Below are 20738 nucleotides of genomic sequence, written 5' to 3' on the forward strand. Positions count from 1 at the left end.
AAGCCCTGAATGTGCACGTGTCCTATGTACCCCAGATAGCCCCCAGAGGTAGGTTAGCTATTTGCCCACCCTCAGAAAATTGAGAAGAGGGAGAAAAGGCTGGAACACCACTTATGCAGGAATTCCCCATGCAGTTACCTTGGAGATTAGGGGAAACACCTAGAGTGTCATCTGAAAGCACCCTCATATCCTCCCCAAATTCCACCTTCTCCAGGCCCTGCTCTCCAAATCTCCCCATATTTGCTAAGGCAGTGTTGGCACAATGCAGAGAGAGGGGGAGGGACTAGATATGTGATTGACCTAAAGAGGGACATGCCTTTCCCTGGAAGACCAATGTGGGCAAGGCAGGAGTGGAGTGGCTCAAGGATCTGTCCTGGGGCCTGTTTTGTCCAACCTCTTTATAAATGATTTGGATGAAGGAAGAGAGGGAATGCTTATTACATTTGTAGATGACACTAAATTGGGAGGGGTTGCAAACACAGTAGAAGACAGAGACAGGATACAGGATGACCTTGACAGGCTGGAAAACTGGGCTAAAACCAATAAAATTAATTTTACCAGGGATAAATTTTATCATGTCTGTTAGCCGCCCTGAGCCCGCTTGGCGGGGAGGGCGGGATATAAAAATAAAATATTATTATTATTATTATTATTATTATTATTATTATTATTATTATTATTATTATTATTATTATTATTATTATTATTATTAAATGTAAAGTTCTGCATTCAGGCAGGAAAAATTCCATGCATGGTTATAGGATGACTTGTCTTAGCAGTAGTCTGTGTGAAAAGGATCTAGGGGTTTTAGTGGACCATATGCTGAGCATGAGTCAACAGTGTGATGCGGTGGCTAAAAAGGCAAATGCAATTTTGGGCTGTATCAACAGAAGTATAGTGTCCAGATCATGTGAAGTGATAGTATCGCTTTACTCTGCTCTGGTAAGGCTGCACCTGAAGTATTGTGTTCATTTTAAAATATAGACAAGCTGGAACAGGTCCAGAGGAGGGTGACAAAGATGGTGACGGGTCTGGAGATCAAGTCCTATGAAGAAAGGTTGAAGGAGCTGGATATGTTTAGCCTGGAGGGGAGGCAGCTGAGAGGTGATATGATCTCCATCCTCAAATACTTGAAGGGCTGTCATATAGAGGATGATGTAGAATTGTTTTCTGTGGCTCCAGAAGGTAGGACCAGAACCAATGGGTTGAAATTAAATCAAAAGAGTTTCCAGCTCAACATTAGGAAGAACTTTCTGACTGTTAGAGCGATTCCTCAGTGGAACAGGCTTCCTCAGGAGGTGGTGGGTTCTCTTTCCTTGGAGATTTTTAAATAGAGGCTAGATGGCCATCTGGCAGCAATGAGGATCCTGTGAATTTAGGGGGAAGTGTTTGTGAGTTTCCTGCATTGTGCAGGGGTTGGACTAGATGACCCTGGAGGTCCCTTCCAACTCTTATGATTCTATGAAGCAGGAGTCCCATGGGAATCAATCTGTGCCCATAGGTGCTCTGCTCGTGCTATTCACATGCAAGACTGTGATCAGGCAGGCAAAAAGGGACTATGAGGAGCATATTGCAAAAAAACATAAAGACCAACAATAAAAATTTCTTCAAATATATTAGAAGCAGGAAACCAGCCAGGGAGGCAGTGGGGCCCTTGGGTGACCAAGGGGTCAAAGGATTACTGAAGGAGGATAGGGAAATGGCTGAGAAGCTGAATGCATTTATTGCCTCTGTCTTCACTGTGGAAGATGAGAAGTGTTTGCCCGCTCCAGAACCACTAATTTTGGAAGGGGTGTTGAAAGACCTGAGTCAGATTGAGGTGACAAGAGAGGAGGTCCTACAACTGATAGACGAATTAAAAACTAATAAGTCACCAGGTCCGGATGGCATACATCCAAGAGTTCTGAAAGAACTCAAAGTTGAACTTGTGGATCTTCTGACAAAAATATGTAATCTTTCATTGATATCTGCCTCCATTCCTGAGGACTGGAAGGTAGCAAATGAGGCTGGGTGAGTGGGTGTCAACATGGCAGATGAGGTTCAATGTGGCCAAGTGCAAAGTAATGCACATTGGGGCCAAGAATCCCAGCTACAAATACAAGTTGATGGGGTGTGAACTGGCAGAGACTGACCAAGAGAGAGATATTGGGGTCATGGTAGGTAACTCACTGAAAATGTCAAGACAGTGTGCAATTACAATAAAAAAGGCCAACACCATGCTGGGAATTATTAGGAAGGGAATTGAAAACAAATCAGCCAGTATCATAATGCCCCTGTATAAATCGATGGTGCAGTCTCATTTGGAATACTGTGTGCAATTCTGGTCACCACACCTCTAAAAGGATATTATAGCATTGGAAAAAGTCCAGAAAAGGGCAACTAGAATGATTAAAGGGTTGGAACACTTTCCCTATGAAAAAAGGTTAAAACGCTTGGGGCTCTTTAGCTTGGAGAAACGTCGACTGCGGGGTGACATGATAGAGGTTTACAAGTTTATGCATGGGATGGAGAAAGTAGAGAAAGAAGTCCTTTTCTCCCTTTCTCACAATACAAGAACTCGTGGGCATTCGATGAAATTGCGGAGCCGTCAGGTTAAAATCGATAAAAGGAAGTACTTCTTCACTCATGATTAACAGGTGGAATTCACTGCCACAGGATATGGCGGCGGCTACAAGCATAGACAGCTTCAAGAAGGGGTTAGATAACAATATGGAGCAGAGGTCCATCAGTGGCAATCAGCAACAGTTTGTTTGTGTGTGTGTATGATCCAACATGGCTTCTCTTATGTTCTTATTCCTGACAAGACAATCTCTGGGTGGCAGGCACACTGCGAATGCTGTGCATTTACAAAACATCCAAAAAAGCTGGCTCTCTAAAATAATAACATTCAGAGCAAACAAACGGAGCCTTCCGAGTTCTCTGCCCACTCTCGCTTGCTTGTTTCCACAGCCCAGGACTGAAGTTTTAATCAATATGAGTGGAAGGATCACTGAACCTTCAGAAATTATCCTTGGCTTGCCAGACACACACACACAAATTGGAAACGGCTGTGTGCCACTGCAGATCACCAGCTACAACTCCACTACCGACAAATCAAGCAGCACTTCCCAGGACCTTTGTGAATGTCATGTTTTATCTGGTTCAGGGTAGGAGATGCGCCCTACTTTCCTTTCATGCAACAGTGTTACCACCACCCCTGGGGGAAAGAAAGGTTTTCTTTAAACTATTTTGTCTGAGAATGGGAATGCAGCACCAACAGGGTTGCTCTCACCTGTAACCATTGCTCAGCAAGCATCTTCTGCACGGGCACACACGGGGACTATGCATATGCAGGCCTGCCGGTAGGGTTTTTTAAATAACGAAGAGCCTCTGAAGCAGGGGTGTCAAACATGTGGCCTGGGATTGACTCAGGCCCCTGGAGGGTTCTATCAGGCCTGCAAGGAAGTTTACTTTCTTCTCTCTCCCTCTGGCTTTCTTCTGTGTCACAGCTTGCTTTGCCAGGCTTGCTCAGTCACACGGGAGCTACAGAGCAAAGCCTCTATTTTCTCCATTGGCTGAGGCTCCTCCCTTAATTTAATTGAATTTGCAATTTATACACTGCCATATCCTGCAAGGTGGGCTCAGGGTGGCTTACAATATTAAAACATTGCAATAACAATAAATAAAACATATCCTATTAAACACAACAAATTTAAATCTTATAAACATAAAGCATAAAATAGAGGGTCATAACTCCAACAATAATACAGTCAGAGGCCATAGTTCAGCAACTGGTACAACTTGGGGAGGAAGAGGAGGAGAGAGAGCTTGCTTTGCCAGGCTCTCTCAATCACACAGAACTATTGAGCAGAGGCTCTTTTCTTTCTATTGGCTGAGGCTCCGCCCCCTCATCATCCTCGGGGGAGGGAGGCAAAGAGCCAGAGCTTCCTTTGCCCAGTTCTCTCGATCACACGGGAGAGATACAAAATCTTTAATTGTATTTTTCTGTGTCCTTTATAAAGCTTATACCTCTGCAACCTGGCATTACACATGGCCTGGCCCAACAAGGTCTCATTTATGTCAGATCTGGCCCTTGTAACAAATGAGTTCAACACCCCTGCTTCGGAGGGTGCTGTGCGTTGGAGACAACTGGCCCTCCCCTGGAGCCACATGCTCCTGCACAGCAGCACCCATACCCTCAGTTCCTCTTACGCTGCTGTAAGCATGCAGTGGGGCATGATGGAGGGTATGTGTGCCTGCACAGAAGATACTCAATGAACAACAGTTATAGATAAGAGTAACCCTTCTTTCATCATTGATCTTCTGCGCAGTCCAACATGGGAATTCTAGCAAGCTTACTGCAGGAGGGAGGGCATGCTCACCTATTTAAATCACAACTGAAGAACTGCCTTGCCCACTTCAGCTTCATACATGGCCTGCAGGTCCAATGCAGAGTGCCAAATGAAGGTGTCTTCTGATGACCAGGTGGCTGCATGGCACATATCGGCCAGCAAGACTCTGTCTCAAAAGGTGGCTGATGCAGACAGCACTCTAGTAGAATGTGCCCAAATTTCAAGAGGGCACTGGACCTTAGCAAACCAGTAATAATGTTGAACTGGGGAGATGACCCATCTTGAGAAAATCTAGGGAGAAGCCCATCTACCCTTGTTAAGCTTGGAAAAACAAACATACAGAGCCCCTTCCTTACGGAACTCTGCAATACAGATGATCACAAATTGTGCCTGTTTCGTTTGGGGGAACAACACACTCTTTCAGCCTGCAAAAGTTCTCAAAAATTTATCCCCAAGGCATGTGGAGACAGAGCTTTTAAACTCAAGGCCACTTTATGGGATAAAGCTCTTAAAGCATCAGAGCCCCCACTGACTTCTAACCAACCAAGACTGTTTCCTCTGGGTCATAGAATCATGGCGTTGGAAGGGACCTCCAGGGTCATCTAGTCCAACCCCCTGTACAATGCAGGAAACTCACAAATCTGAGCCCCTGGCTATTATTTTTGAAAATTCTTGGAGAACAGGAGAGGTGTCAGAAGATTGGAGGCGGGCGAATGTTGCCCCAATCTTCAAGAAGGGGAAAAAAGAGGATCTGGGTAACTACCAACCCGTCAGCTTGACATCTATACCTGGAAAAGTTTTAGAACAAATCATCAAACAGTTGGTCCTGGAACATTTAGAAAGAATGGATGTGATTACTAAGAGCCAGCATGGTTTTCTCAAGAACAAGCCATGTCAAACTAACCTGATCTCTTTTTTTGAGAAAGTGACTATCTTGCTGGATCGGGGGAATGCTGAAGACATCGTTTATCTTGATTTCAGTAAGGCTTTTGATAAGGTTCCACATACTATCCTTGTTGACAAGTTGGTAAAATGTGGTTTGGATCCTGTTACCATTAAGTGGATCTGTAACTGGTTGACAGATCGCACCCAAAGAGTGCTTGTGAATGGTTCCTCATCCTCTTGGAGAGGAGTGACAAGTGGAGTACCTCAAGGATCTTTCCTGGGACCTGTTTTGTTCGACTTCTTTATCGATGATTTGGATGAAGGAATAGAGGGAATGCTTATTAAATTTGCAGATGATACTAAATTGGGAGGGGTTGCAAACACAGAAGAAGACAGAAACAGGATACAGGATGACCTTGACAGGCTGGAAAACTGGGCTAAAACCAGTAAAATGAATTTTAACAGGGATAAATGTAAAGTTCTGCATTTAGGTAGGAAAACCCTAATGCATGGTTATAGAATGGGGGAGACTTGTCTTAGCAGTAGTATGTGCAAAAAGGATCTAGGAGTCTTAGTGGATCATACGCTGAACATGAGTTAACAGTGTGATGCGGTGGCTAAAAAGGCAAATGCAGTCTTGGGCTGTATCAACAGAAGTATAGTGTCCAGATCACGTGATGTGATGGTATCGCTTTACTCTGCTCTGGTAAGACCTCATCTGGAGTACTGTGTTCAGTTTTGGGCACCACATTTTAAGAAGGATATAGACAAGCTGGAACTGGTCCAGAGGAGGGCGATGAAGATGGTGAGGGGTCTGGAGACCAAGTCCTATGAGGAAAGGTTGAAGGAGCTGGGGATGTTTAGTCTGGAGAGGAGGCGACTGAGAGGTGATATGATCCCCATCTTCAAGTACTTGAAGGGCTGTCATATAGAGGATGGTGTAGAATTGTTTTCTGTGGCCCCAGAAGGTAGGACCAGAACCAATGGGTTGAAATTAAATCAAAAGCGTTTCTGGCTCAACATTAGGAAGAACTTCCCAACCAGCAGAGCGATTCCTCAGTGGAACAGGCTTTCTCAGGAGGTGGTGGACTCTCCTTTCTTGGAGGTTTTTAACAGAGGCTAGATGGCCATCTGACAGCAATGAACATTCTGTGAATTTAGGGGGAGGTGTTTGTGAGTTTCCTGCGTTGTGCAGGGGGTTGGACTAGATGACCCTAGAGGTCCCTTCCAACTCTATGATTCTATGAAATACTTCCCTGTAAATTCACAGGATCTTCATTGCTGTCAGATGGCCATCTAACCTCTGTTCAAAAACCTCCATGGAAGGAGAGCCCACCACCTTCTGAGGAAGCCTGTTCCACTGAGAAACTGCTCTAACGGTCAGGAACTTCTTCCTAATCAAAGCTAAGAAAATTTGTCAGCAACAAACTGGGAAATATTCACGACCTATTGTTGGTTCTTGTGAGCTCTGGACTTTCTCAAGGCAACTCCTACCACCCCTGGGAGCTCTCCAAGGTTCTGACCAGATATCCGACATGGGTTCCTGAGCCATGCTCCTCAGTGTGGTTGCCTGCTCCCAGTTCTCTGCCCACTCTAGCTTGCCTCATCCCATACTGTGCCCAGCACCCTTCAGGTTTCCCAAGGCTGGCTTGAACAGGGCACAATTCTGTGGCAATCCTCTTCCCCCAAAGTCACATGACTTGCAGTTGCCCTTAAAAAAATGCATTCTGACCCAGTTGGTGCCTTCTAGATATATCTACTTTGCCAGACAGCTGGGGCTTGCATCTGAGCAATACAGCTGTGTGTGTGTGTGTGTGAGAGAGAGAGAATGGGGGTGTCTTTCCCATGGAATTGCACCTGATCTCCAACAGGGATCTCTCAAAGAAAAGCTGCACCTGCACAGCTGTGTCTTAGCAACAACTTTGTGACACGTGACACTGTTCTAGGGAATCATCAGTTTTCTAATGTTTAAAAACAACATATCACTCCATGCTGCGTTTCCACACAGCAGGCACACAAATGTTTATCCTATAATATATTTTCAAACATGATGATTCTAGGGCAGGGGTGATGAACTCATTTGTTAAGAGGGTTGGATCTGACCTAAATGAGACCTTGTTGGGTTGGGCCATGCATGTCATAAAATGTATTGCCAGGTTGCAGAGATATAAATTTTATAAAGGACTCTCCTGTGTGATCGAGGGAACTGGGCAAAGGAAGCTCTGGCTGTTTCCCTTCCTCCCAGGGGATGAGGAGGAGCCTCAGCTAATAGAATAAAAAAGGGCTTGCTCTGCTGTGTGATTGAGAGAGCCTGGCAAAACAAGCTCTCCCTCTTCCTCCCCAAGGGAGGAGCCTCAGCCAGTGGAGAAAACAGAGGTTTTTCTCTGTAGCTCCTGTGCGATTGAGCAAGCCTGGCAAAGCAAGTTGTGACACAGAAGGAATCAAAAGTGCGAGAGAGAAGAAAGTAGACTTGCTCACAGGCCTTATAGGAACCCTCTGGGGCTTGATCTGATCCCTGGGCCACACATTTGACTCCCCTGTTCTAGGGATACAGTGAAAATGGAAAAGAACATGCTACTCAAAAAGTGGACTTTTGTTTGCTCATTTGCTGTCCTGGCAGATTATCTTTCATCCATGTGGGCTCCTAAGATAGCTCCTAGAAAGAGCAAATGAAAAGTTTTTGTAGATCAGTTCTGGGGAGAGGAAGAGGTGCAGCAAGGACATGGTGGCTAAAGTTGTGGGGCAACGGTGAGGGCACCGGGGAGGGTATGGCCAGCCCTGCCACCCAGCCCCCTCACCCCCGCTGCTTCCCCAGGCCAAAAGAAGTAGCAGAAACACCCCTCCCCCTGCCACCAAAAACTGAGGCAGTGGAATGGCCCTGCGGCCCTGCAAGAGAAAGGCTGCTTTCTTACCCAGACTTCCTCTCTTTCTGATACACTGCTTCTTAGGTCGCCTGGGCCAGAAAGCAGTCCCTTACTCCTGCTGGTAGCATGCCCTTGCCCCCGGATCTCAAAATCTACGCCTCAGGGATATGCCACCGAAGAGGAATCCTTTCATAGCAGTGCTGAGAAGCAAAGGCATCCAGACATCCCCCCAACCAAGCAACAGCTCCCTATTTAACCCCCTCCCCCCATGTGCTCCAGGGACTTCAGCCAATCGGGGTACCAGGTCCTGAGGTTCAAGCCTGCCAGAACATGGACTTTCTAAACAAGAGTTGTTAACACATCAAAGATATGGCATGTTTTCCTTTGGGTTGTGAACAACTTTCTGTCCAGTGAAGGGGATCATTCCCATCCTCTGGGATGCCAACTCAGCCTTCCATCTCCCAAACAGTCACAGAATATCTTTCCCACTTAGGCCGGGGGGATGGGGGAGGGGCTGTCTCTCTGTGCTGATTTCACTCTGCTTTAGATTATTCTGCAGATTTACCTGTAACTGTTTATTGCAAAATATAAAAGTAGCCACAGTACACAAGTATAAAATATACTATTATTATATAATAGTATATAACATACTATTATTTAGCAGCTCAACCCTGGAAATATCTCTTGCTGTATTACTCTTCCCCCCCACACACACACACCTGATCTTGCCATCCTCCTTTCCCTGTTCTCCAACTGAAGACTGCAGATTCTGCAGAGCACAGAATCATTTTATGTTGTTTCAGTGGTAAGGCACAAATAATGTCAGGTACACTTTATCACTCAGCCAGACAGCCATTGCCAAATTCCTTCCCGCAAATCCAACTTAGCCTCCAAGAAAACTGCCTCTAGACGAGATCAGAATACTCCTAAACTGAATCTTTGGTGCCACCTTCAGGAATTGGCAACCAGGGCAGGTCCCCACCCCCCAGGTTGTGAAAGTTCCCAGGCCTGGGGAATGCCCAGGACAACGGTCCTTTTGCCCATCCACGTTCTGCTGTCTTCAGAACTGCAAGGCTTTAACTGGCTTCCTAAGATGGCTGTCCATCAACAGCATTTCTATGTGGCAGTTCTGCACTTCAAACAAAATGCACCAAACTACCGACTGCAGATTAAATGTTATCTTTTGCTTGAGTAATCCATGGAGACAATTTTTAACATTTGAGGGAACCTGTTCATCTGTCAGTGTGTTGGTTTAGACCAGGGCACAATTCCTGTTTAGGGTGCAACAAGTCTGAGATTCAAATTCCAGCCAAGCAAATAAGGATGGCTATTAGGGGAGGGGTGGTGGGGCAGAAGGCCCAGTCTCCAGCTGCAAGAGGCTTCTTGGAGTAAAGGACCAGACAGACAGTTTGAGGAGTCAGCTAGTCTAACCAACACAGGAACAAGAAGCTCTTCCAGCACACAGCAGCCTCGTATCTTCACCCTTGAAGATTATTTTAGTCATAGTGTGCTACCAAAACTGCAAAAAAGGACATTTTATGGCCTCTGTGTGCTATGTAAGACTACCGAAGACATTGTCTCTGCTTCCACCACCAGCGTCTAGTACAGTAGCACACATCAGACAACATCATTGCATTGAGTTGGGATGCACAAGACCCCAAGCCACACCACTGTTTCGGTCTGCACACCCTAGGCTGGCCCCAACATGTCTTCCAGTTTGCTCATTTATATTCATTAATTGTTGACAACTTTCCTATGCTTGAGGTGGTCCACAAATTAACATCTACACAATGGCAATACAACCCCAATTTAAAAAACAAAACAAAACAACCAGACCACAAGGCATTACCCCATCTCCTCTGTAAACACAACTCCAATTCCACTGAACAACAAAGAGTGCCAAGAGGAAGCAGAGTTGTCAACTGGCCACAAGAAAAACCACCCAGCCTGCTCCTGTGCCTTCAGCTGAAGCAGTCAGCTAGGGAAGAGGCGAGCCTAACCCTTGCCAAGGGGCGATTAAACTCAAAGGCACAGGAGTGAGGAGTGAAGATGGCAACCCCGCCAACGGCATCAGCTTTCAAATAATTTTCCTTTAAAAAGCCCCTTTTTTGTATTGCTTCTGGAAAGCACCGAACCATGACTTGGAGTTTGTTCTACAGCCTCAGAGTCTCAGCAGAAGAGGGCGTGCTTCTCTTGGACACCAACTGAACCGCTGGAGCAGAAGGTGCTTTACAAAGGAATTTACGGGGAGTGGATACAATGGGAACCAACCATAAACTAGGCCACGCATCAAGGGGGGGAAAGGGTAGCAAACTTGTGACAAATGAGCAAAATGCCACTGGGTTGCTAAAGGGCATGCCAGGCATGGATGGGCCTTGGACACCCTTACCTGGACCACAGACTGTGGATTTGATTCCAGTTCTCTCCAACACTGGGACTCGGTTGACTGCACCTTCAATGTGCTGTGTGAATACATCCCAATCCAGATCAAAGAGCCCAAAGGCAAAGTTGTTGGATACCTGCAAGAAGGAAACTGGATGTCACCAAGGGTGGTGTCCTGACAATTCTACGGGGGTTAGCAGTGCCATCCAAGGCACAGCAATGCTTGTCTATAGTACAGACCAGGGGTGGCCAACAGTAGCTCTCCAGATGTTTTTTGCCTACGACTCCCAGCCAGCATGGCCAATGGCTGGGGCTGATGGGAGCTGTAGGCAAAAACATCTGGAGAGCTACCATTGGCCACCCCTGGTACAGACAATAGCAGTCAATAGTATAACTTAAATCTTGGGACTGCGCTGCAGGAGCCTCAGCAGCCAAAATGGGGCCTCATGGATCGATCAACTATAACTTTCAATTGACCATTATACCAACAAAGCCAGGAGTGACCAAACCCACTGGCCTGCTGCGTTGAAGGTCATATTCTTTAGCAGTCTGACAGCTGCAAAATGGACTCTTTTTGCCAACAGCCCTCAAAGAGATACTGAAGATGGTGCTTACCAGATCAGGGGCTTTGCTCACTCTCAGCAGACAGAAAGACTGGCGTGTAATACAGCCCACATTTAAATCATTGGCATAAATGATTTTGTGACGCTGTCACATCTGTCAGGGGGTGGGGGGAGAGTCCCCTCATTTCATGGAGTTGGGGGGGGGGGAGAAATGCCAGAACGAAGGGAAAGGACAGACCCTGCAGAGGGCCAAAGAGGTGTCTGGCTGCCATGAGAGCTTCCAAGGAAGCCAGCAAGAAGGAGAGGAATGTTCTTGGCACCTGTGAATTAAAGCAACAGCATCTAGACCTTCCAGCATATCCAGTGGTCTCTCTGGGCAACAGGCCTCTCATGACAAATCTGGGGCCAGCAGCAAGTTTATAGCTAGCGTGTGCCTTGCACGCTGACCCCTGAATCATCTTCATGGGGGACAGGTGACTGACCCCAGCACCAAAAGAGTTCTCACTTTGACCCATCACCAGCACAGGGGGGGAAACCCACAAAGCAGTCATGTTTGAAGAAGCTCGCAGAACAGAACAGAGGGATGTTATCAATGTTCCCTCTAATCCCACCCCCCCTCCCACTGAGCAGAACAGAACTGCTGGAATCTTAGGATGGGCCGTGGGCAGTGCAAGACCTTGTGCAGCTCCAGCCTGCTGCTGAGCAGGACTTCCCTGCGTTAACGTGCAGTCAGCCACATGCACAGCTTAGAGGGAACACTGGATGCCATTACTTTATGCAGCAAACCATGGAGGAACAAGATCTAACATGGCTGTTTGTGCCCTATAAGTGGGGGCACAGACACATCAGATGACAACCACCAGCCCCCTTGTCCCAGAGGTCAGCAGCTTTCTTGTCTTCACATGGTGGGTGCCAGGGCTGGCTGTGGTGACCGAGCAAGAAGCTGACTTGACCCACCCAGAGGCTTCACAGACTACTGTCCACCTGCCCTCTTGCTTCACATGAAGCTGCCTTGCACTGAATTGACCCTCGGTCCAGCGAGGTCAGTCTTGTCTACTCAGACTGGCAGCAGCTCTCATGCTGAGGTCTTTTGCATTACTTATTACTTGGCCATTTCACTGGAGATGCCAGGGATTGCACCTGGAACTTTCTGCATGCCAACTGAGCCACAGCCTCTTCCCTCCTTTTGTGCATAAAGTGGTCACATATTCCCATGGTAGCTGCTAGGCAAGACTCAGTCTCGTGTCTGGCAACAGGGCTGGAAAAGACATTATGGAGCATTAAAAAGCCCCCAGCTTAGCAACTGTCATTAAATGGGCTCGGTTTTGGGCCTCTCCAGCCGGTTCAGAGACCTCCAAATGGGCCAAAGCTCACTTGAAGAATCTCATCCAGAGAACTTTCCCCTCCTTCCAGTAACACTTTTTTAAAAAACAAATTCTTAGGAAAAGAACTCACCTCCTCCCAGAAAATTGGATTTGACTCATATCCACCTACAGAAAGGGCATCGCCTTGGAGACGCAGATACACCGATGCATCGTGATCTCGAACGTTCGGCATATTCTAAAAATACCCAGAGAGGAAAGCCATCAGAAGCGGAGCAAGGCGGAGAAATGCTCCTCTGCTCAGCGCAAACTCAAAGGGGTTGGCTTTCTCAGACAGCTATGCATGGTATGCACTTTGGTATATGCCTAAAAGCACATAATGAGAACGTAGCAGATCAATGTTTATAACTGTGTGTATCAGAGATGCTGGGGTGCTGATCCTGAGTGAGAATAGACTCGGTTGCATTTGCCACTACGGAATGTGTGGAATGGCCTTTTGGGAACTCAAATACAATTTGTCACTTGGGTGGGTTATATTTTAAGAAGGGAAGAAGCTCTGCTGGCTAAAAGTGCTTCAGAAAACCAAGCTGGACCCCAGGGACATTGGTTTTGGTCTTGGGGAAAGCATGGCTCTCTACCAAGGTGTCAGTTTTGTTTCACAGTGGCAAGGAGCCCTTTGCCTGAGTCTCAGCTCCTATGGAGAACTTCGGTTCACATGTCTTGGGCAACTGGACCATTCTTTCATCCCGTGCACGGCCACTATGCTTTTTACACTTTCAGTCAGTAGAAACAGTGGCATTTCCAAGTTACGATGCTCTTCCCATCATTTACATAACAGCTTTGTTTCATAATTGCAGATCAGGCATGCAGGAGGTAAAAACAGCTGGCTTGTGCCCTTGGCCTATGGGGAGGGATCAGAAAGAAGGGGTACAAGAGACTGGAGTACATTTTATATTATTATTATTATTGTATTATATAAATTTATTTATTTTTATTTATTTATAACTTTCCATTTATATCCCGCCCTTTCCGGAAGCGGACTCAGGGCGGCTCACAACATCATAAAATACAATCAATCCATAAAACATATAAAACCATAATTTACATATATCAACTTTAAAACCATTCTATGGCGCTATTGCAGTACAATATAGGCGGTATCGAATTCTCGACTGTGATTGCCAGCATTCTGTAAGATGTCTGGCAGCAGCCCTTTTTCAAACCGCAAAAGCCTGTTTAAACAATTCGGTCTTACAGGCCCTGCGGAACGCAGACAAATCCCACAGCGCCCTTATGGCTTCTGGAAGGGTGTTCCGAAGTTCTGGTGCTGCCACCGAAAAAGCCCTGGATCTCGTCACACACCGCCTGGCTTCTTTTGGGCCAGGGGCAGACAACAGATGTTTTGTCCGATCATCATTACCCAAACTTCATTTTTTTAACATTTAAATTCATTAATTTCAATCAACCAAAGAAGTCAAATATCAATTATGCTAAAAGTGCAGGACATTAATTAATTGGAAAAATTTGGTGCAAAGAACCAGATAATGGTGAAATAAAGATGTGTGGGTTCTGTTTGCCCTAGGAGAAGTAAAAACAAAATGGAGGGACTGAAAAATTCAGGATCCTGTCCAGGTTTATTCCTGATGTCTGTTTTCAGAGTCCTTGAACCCTGCCACATCCCAGGGAGGAAACTCAACTTGCCCACGGGCTACAGCCAGAAATTCACAAGAGGGGACTCTCAGAAAACCCACTCTCAGTCTGCCCCCCACCTCCAGCTTCAAAAACAGGGTCGGAATCCTGATCAAGCTCATCTGAGGATGGGTTAAGAATTTTTTTGAGGGCCTCTAAAATGTCTCATGAAGTATGAATGGATAAAAATGCCCCTGAGCAGGTACAGAGGGCATTCCCAGGATCTGGGGGACAGGAAATTTATGCACGGGGCAGAGAGGGTTGATAAACAGAACTTTTTTTCCTCTCCCAAAATACTAGAACTCAAAGGCATCCAAGGAAACTGGTTGGTGGTAGATTCAGGATACGTAAAAGGAAATATTTCTTTACACAAGGAGTATTAAAATGTGGACTTTGCTGCCAGAGGATGTAATTATAGCCAGTCATAGATGGCCATGAGCACAGATTCATGGAGCAGAGATCTCCTGGTTGCTAAAGGGAGCCTCCACATTCAGAGGTAGTAACCTCTGAATCCCAGAGCCAGAAGGCAACATCAGGAGAAGGTCTTGGTCCCTCTGCCCTGTTGTTGCCCTTCCAGATGAACTGGCTGGCCACTATGTGAGACAGGATGCTGGACTAAATGGACCCTCACTGGTCTTACCCAGCAGGGCTCTTCTTTTATTTTATTTATTTATTTATTTATTTATTTAGGATTTATATCCCGCCCTTCCCACAAGTGGCTCAGGGCGGCTTACAACCAAGAGTTAAACATAAAATTAGACTGACATTTAAATACATAAGCATTTAAAATATTTAAAACATTTAAAACCTTAGAAACATTAAATATCACAGCAAAATATTTAACAGGAGTCTGGCAAGCTACGTTTCGTTTCTCATCAGTTAGGTGTGGGCTAGCCGGAAGAGAGTTGTCTTACAGGCCCTGCGGAACTGAACAAGGTCCCGCAGGGCCCTCACCTCCTCCGGCAGCTGATTCCACCATGTAGGGGCCATAACAGAGAAGACCCTATCCCTGGTGGATTTTAGGTGGGCTTCTTTTGGCCCGGGGATAACGAGAAGATTTTGGGTTCCCAATCTCAGTATTCTCTGGGGAACATGTGGGGAGAGACGGTCCCTCAGGTAGGCAGGTCCCAGGCCATATAGGGCTTTAAATGTAATGACCAGCACCTTGTATCGAACTCGGTACATTACTGGAAGCCAGTGCAGAGCCCAAAGACCCGGCCGTATGTGCCCCCATCTTCTGGTGTTTTCCCAATGCTGAGCATATTCTTTATTTTCCATGCCCCTTCACTGCCATCATTTCCTTGACCTCCTGCTTCTCCAGAACCATTATTTTGTTTGTTTCTACCCTGCCTGTGTCCCATGCAGGGACCCAAAGCAGCTTACGGAATTCTTCTTGCCTCCATTTTATCTTCACAACCCTGTGAGGTACTTTAGGCTGAGAGTGAGTAACCCAGCAAGGAGATCTGAACCTGGGGCTCCCAGATCCTAGTGTGCACTGCTGGATCATCTCCTTCATGGCAGATCCAAAGGGATCATGTAGCCAAAAGAGACCGAGCCACGTAAGGGACAGCAGGCGGAGCAGCTTCAGGCAGCCTAGCCCTGGATCCTGATGGGCAGAACCACCCCAAAGGCTCACAAAAAGCCCCCTTCCTTTCAACTCAGCTGTCAGAGTTAACTCCTTTGAAGCCCAACTGAGCTCCACAGTATACAGCTGCCAGTCGTGTCTCATTTTGCTGTGTGTGCCCTGCAGAAAGATCTCCTGGAAGTGGGTAGCCTTCTTGGTCTGAAGCAGCAGGACAAAGTTGTGCGCATGCAAAAGCTCATGCCTTGAATAAAACTCTTAAAGGTGCCTGACTGGACCCTTAACTTTGTCCTTTTAAAAAGGAAACACCCTAGATCTTGAATAGTAGTTGACTGCCAGTGCAATAGTTGGGATGCTGTTTGGAGTGGCATTCACCCAGACATCGAAGGACATCTAGAGGCAGTTGGAGGAACAGACTTCCTTGTCACAAGCAGAACTGGACAGTGGAGAGACAAGCCTTGCCAGAGGAATCTCTCTCCAGGCAGCCTTCAAAAAAAAAAGTTTTAAATTCCTGGAGATAAAGAGGATTTTTGTATTTTTTTAAAAAAAAAAAATCAAATCCAACAGGTTAAAATATTTAAAGTGAACAACACCTCTCCCCTCCAAAAGGCTGCAAGTAGATTCCTTTTCTATGTGGCAGGAAGGAGACTGCTTAGGAAATCATATAGCCATAAGCTGGTTTCCAACCATGCACCTTTTAGAGAATTGAAAAGGAAAGAAACCTACACGCTCACAACCAAACTGGATGGCTTTTAGGGTGGCAGTTCCCTTTATCCGCAGGGCCTGCTCCCTTTTTACTGACATTTTATGGCCAACAATGCAGCTGCTGAGACAGCAATTTTTAAACAGGGAGAGAGGATCTATCCATTTCTGACTTAATGTCTGACAGTATATGAATGGCATTATTTTCTAAATTCTGAAAACGATTTTGTTTACATCACCTGTATTAATTTGATTGCATTGTCATTTCATGTTGCAGTCTGCCTAGAGTCTCAATTAGAAAGGCAGGCAATGAAATCAATACATAAAATTTCCCTGCAACTCACTGAGGGATGATATGATCATCTTCAAGTGCTTGAAGAGCTGTCCTATAGAGCATCATGTGGAGTTGTCTTCTGTTGCCCCAGAAGGCTGGGTCAGAACCCACAAGTTGAAATCAAATCAAAAAGTTTTCAAGATAACATTAAGAAAAACTTCCTGACAGAGCAGTTCCTCAGTGGAACAGGCTACCTTGGGAGGTGGTGGGCTCTTTCCCTGGAGGTTTTTAAGCAGAGGTTAGATGGCCATCTGACAGCAATGCTAATCATGTGAAATAGGCAGATCATGGGAGGGAAAGCGGAAGGGTTGCATCAGTGCATAGTTCTTGTGGCCCTTTCTTACATGCCCAGAGAAATGCTGATTCCCTCTTTGGGGTTAGTCAGCAATTTTTCTCCAGGCTATTTGGCAAATGAACCTAGAGACTTCTGCCATCTTCTGGGCATGAAACAGGGGTCACTGGGGATGTATGTGTTTGGGGAAGGTATTTGTGAATTTCCTGCATGGTGCAGGGGATTGGACTAGATGACCCTGGAGGTCTCTTCCAACTCTATGATTCTAATCATAAGAATAAACTAACCCCTAACCAGTTCAATTAGTAGCTTTCTAATCCTTGCTAATAAGAGCCCCGTGGCGCAGAGTGGTAAAGCTGCAGTACTGCAGTCGGAGCCCTCTGCTCACAACCTGAGTTCAATCCCAGCGAAAGCTGGTTCAGGAAGCCGGGTCAAGGTTGACTCAGCCTTCCTTCCTTCCAAGGTTGGTAAAATGAGTACCCAGCTTGCTGGGGAGAAAGTGTAGATGTCTGGGGAAGGCAATGGCAAGGAAAAGGAAAGATCCCCTGTGCAAACACCAGTTGTTCCTGACTCTGGAGTAACATTGCTTTCACGTTTTCATGGCAGACTTTTTACGGGGTAAAAAGTCTGCCGTGAAAACATTGTGAAAGCAACGTCACCCAAGAGTCGAAAACGACTGGTGCTTGCACAGGACTACCTTTACTGATTTCAATACATCTTGCATTGATTAACTTAAATAACTTTTATAATACATACTCTAATAATGGCAACTCACCTCTTATATATTACAAATTCCCCTGAAAAAAAGTTTCATTGTGATATGTGGAGGGATTTTTTTTTCCTGAATAAAAAAATTCTTCAATTACACCACTGGCCCTTTTGTTTTCTGTTTCCTCCCATCCAGCATTGCATGATGTTTTTAAAGTTGGTTTTTGAAAAGCCCCAGATTTATCTGTCCCACGGAGTTCCCTGCAGCAACACAATACGCAGCCTCTTCCAGGGCAGATGCCTGCTTCGTCTCTGCATCCCAAATGAATGGATGATTCGGGGACCCCTGAGGCAGCATCACAGCTGATGGGAAAGGACCCACCAAAGCAGGGAATCATTCAGAGATGCCCAGGGGTATCCTGCTGCTTGGTCCCTGGGGCTCCTAGGGGCCCACCCCCATTGCACACACTTCTGGAATTACACCTCACTGGTGCAAAGCAAAGCAAAATGGGTCTCACTTTTGATACCACTTCAGCATGGCTGCTGCAGTTTCCTGTTATTATGGAGCACCACCCGTGCGCTAACCTGGATGCCTTCGATCCTCTCTGTCACGACATATGCGTGGTGCATGGCCACGAGCGGCACGTTCACGCCGGCCATCTTGCCCAGGGCTTGGGCCCACACACCTGCGAGAGAAGGAAAGCCAGCCTCTGAGTGGCAGCCAGAAACACCCTCCCAAGAATGCCCCACCCGGAGGACTCCCTCCCTTCTGGTTGGCCTGGAAAGGGGGGATCTGGGAATGGAAAGAAACTGGAAGCTGGGAGCTGCCATCAGGACTTCTGCTACAGCAAATTTGCAAGTTCCTCCTCAGGTGAAACATCAGAAGATGTTTCCTCATCTGAAGAAATCTGCATGCAGATGAAAGCTTATGTTCTGAATAAAACTAAGTTGGTCTTAAAGGTGCAATTGACTCCAATTTTGTTCTACTACTTCAGACCAACAAGGCTGCCTATTTGGATCAGAATTGTGAGAGATGCCAAAAGGACTGCCAGTAACATTTTACGGTGAAAAGCTAGTGACAGTTTTAAGCCACATCAAAAGAAACATAAGATCTAGGTCAGAAAAAGGAATGGTTCCACTCTGCTTTGTCAATCCAGAGCAAGCCTGACTATGTTTAGTCCCAGTCCCACATTTTTGGAAGGATGCAGACAAACTGGAACAGGCTTGAAAGAGGGAGGCGAAGACCTGGAGGCTTTTTGCCATCTTCTGATTCTGGGAACTTTGGGAGAAGGAGTGGTGAATTTCTTGCACTGTGCAGGAGGTTGGACTAGATGGCCTTGGGGATAACTTCCAACTCTATGATTCTGTGACCTTTGAGGTAAGATTGAAAGAACTGGGTATGTTGATCCTGGAGGAGACTTAAGGGTAGCATCACTGCGCTCTTCAAATACCTGAAGGCCTGTCCAGGGGCAGACTGGCCATAGATCACATAGGTTATTTCCTAGTGGGCCACTGTCCTAGAGAGCTGCTGGTGTTCAGGAGCAAGCGGAACCCAGCCTCTGCAACTCTGCCAATATCTCAAGGGCCACTTGGCTCAGACCACCCATCAGCAATGCCAGTGGGTGCCGGCTGTCTCCTTCAGCATCACTGCCACTTTGAGGGAGGATGAAATGTGGCAGCTAATGGTTTGAAGATCTGTCCCCTTCCATTTAAGAACATCAGAAGAGCCCTGCCGGATCAGACCAGTGAGGGTCCATCTAGGCCAGCCTTCTGTCTCACACAGTGGCCCACCAGTCCCTCAGGATGGCCAGTAACAGGACATGGCAGCCAAAATCTTCCCCTGAGGCTGCTCAGTTAGTGCCACGGAACGTGGAGGCTCCCCTCAGCCACCTTGGCTAGTAGCCATTGACAGACTTTTCCTCTATGAATCTACTTGGCATCCTTTAAAGCTGTCTGTGCCTGCGGCCATCACTACATCCTCTGGCAGTGAATTCCACATTTTGATCGGTCTCTGTGTCAAGAAGTATGTTCCCATGTACCAGTTGGAGTTGTCAGTCAGCCACGGGAGAGCTCTCCCACTACTCAGAGTGGCCGGCCTGCCTGCCTGCCTGCCATTGCCCAGAGCCCCCTGGGCCTCTGTGGGAGGGGCTCCCTGAGGTGAGAGGGGGCCCCATGCAGGAGATCTTCAGGAGGTGCTGCCTGGAGGGAGTCTGAATTGGCAGGCATCTTTTAAGGGGGAGAGAGACTTGGGGCTTGCTATTTTATTTGTGGTTTTCACCATAAATGTTGTAAACTCCTGCTGGAAGCCACCTCGAATCAGAAAGAAAGATGGGATACAAATGGTTTAACAAAGAAACAGTGAAGAAAGGGAGCGGCAGGGCCACCAGGGCTGCTCAGCTTGGCTTGCTTGGGGCCCTTTTCACTCCCCATCCTGGGAAAGGGCTCTGCTGCACAGACGGAGACAGTAAGGCCTTTGACTCAAGGGAAGCCCGTTTTGGTTGAACGTCGGGAGAGGTTTCTTAAGGGCCAGAGGGGGGCTGACAGTGACCTTGGGAAGGGTCTCTTCCTGGCTGGAGGTCTTTGAGCAGAGGCTGGACTAAATGGACTGGGAAACCCCTAACTGGTGTTCTCAGGGGATCCTGCACACCCCCAGCAGGAAGGGAATGAGTGACCCTGGCAGCCTCTCGGGCCCCCGAGGGATCCTGTTTTCACTGCAGAACAAGAGCAGAACATGAAGCCTGCTAGGTCCTCAAGAAACCTCTCAATGGTAGCATGGAAGGAAAACGTTCTGCCAGCTGCAGCCAAGGTGGCTCACAAGAAAGAGAAAGATCTACCAAAAATGGGGGGGGGGGCAGATAACATGGAGAGAGGGAGAGAGAGAGAGAGAGAACATTTTCTTCCATCTTCCATAATGCTAGAACTTGGGGACACCCAATGAAGTTGAAGTTGATAGGCAAAAGGAAATAACATCTAATTACTCAATTTGTGATTACATTGTGGAATTTCTTGCTAGTGCGGATAGTGACAGTCACAAGCATAGGTGGCTCTGGATTGCATCCAGACTCAACTTGCAGTGGACTTCCG

General features: G+C 46.7%; 1 protein-coding gene across 1 annotated transcript in view; it reads right to left on the bottom strand.

Moving 5' to 3' along the window:
• SARDH (sarcosine dehydrogenase) overlaps nucleotides 1–20738 on the bottom strand; it is a 96696-nt gene that overhangs the window by 59973 nt on the left and 15985 nt on the right. Inside the window, exons 6-8 of the mRNA XM_060251052.1 lie at nucleotides 18240–18340; nucleotides 12481–12585; nucleotides 10470–10599 (exon numbers count right to left, since the gene is read on the bottom strand). Coding sequence (XP_060107035.1) covers nucleotides 10470–10599; nucleotides 12481–12585; nucleotides 18240–18340 — 336 coding nt within the window. The remainder of the gene's footprint in view (nucleotides 1–10469; nucleotides 10600–12480; nucleotides 12586–18239; nucleotides 18341–20738) is intronic.

The sequence above is a fragment of the Heteronotia binoei genome, chromosome 12, assembly GCF_032191835.1.
Source record: "Heteronotia binoei isolate CCM8104 ecotype False Entrance Well chromosome 12, APGP_CSIRO_Hbin_v1, whole genome shotgun sequence".
Taxonomy (NCBI): domain Eukaryota; kingdom Metazoa; phylum Chordata; class Lepidosauria; order Squamata; family Gekkonidae; genus Heteronotia; species Heteronotia binoei.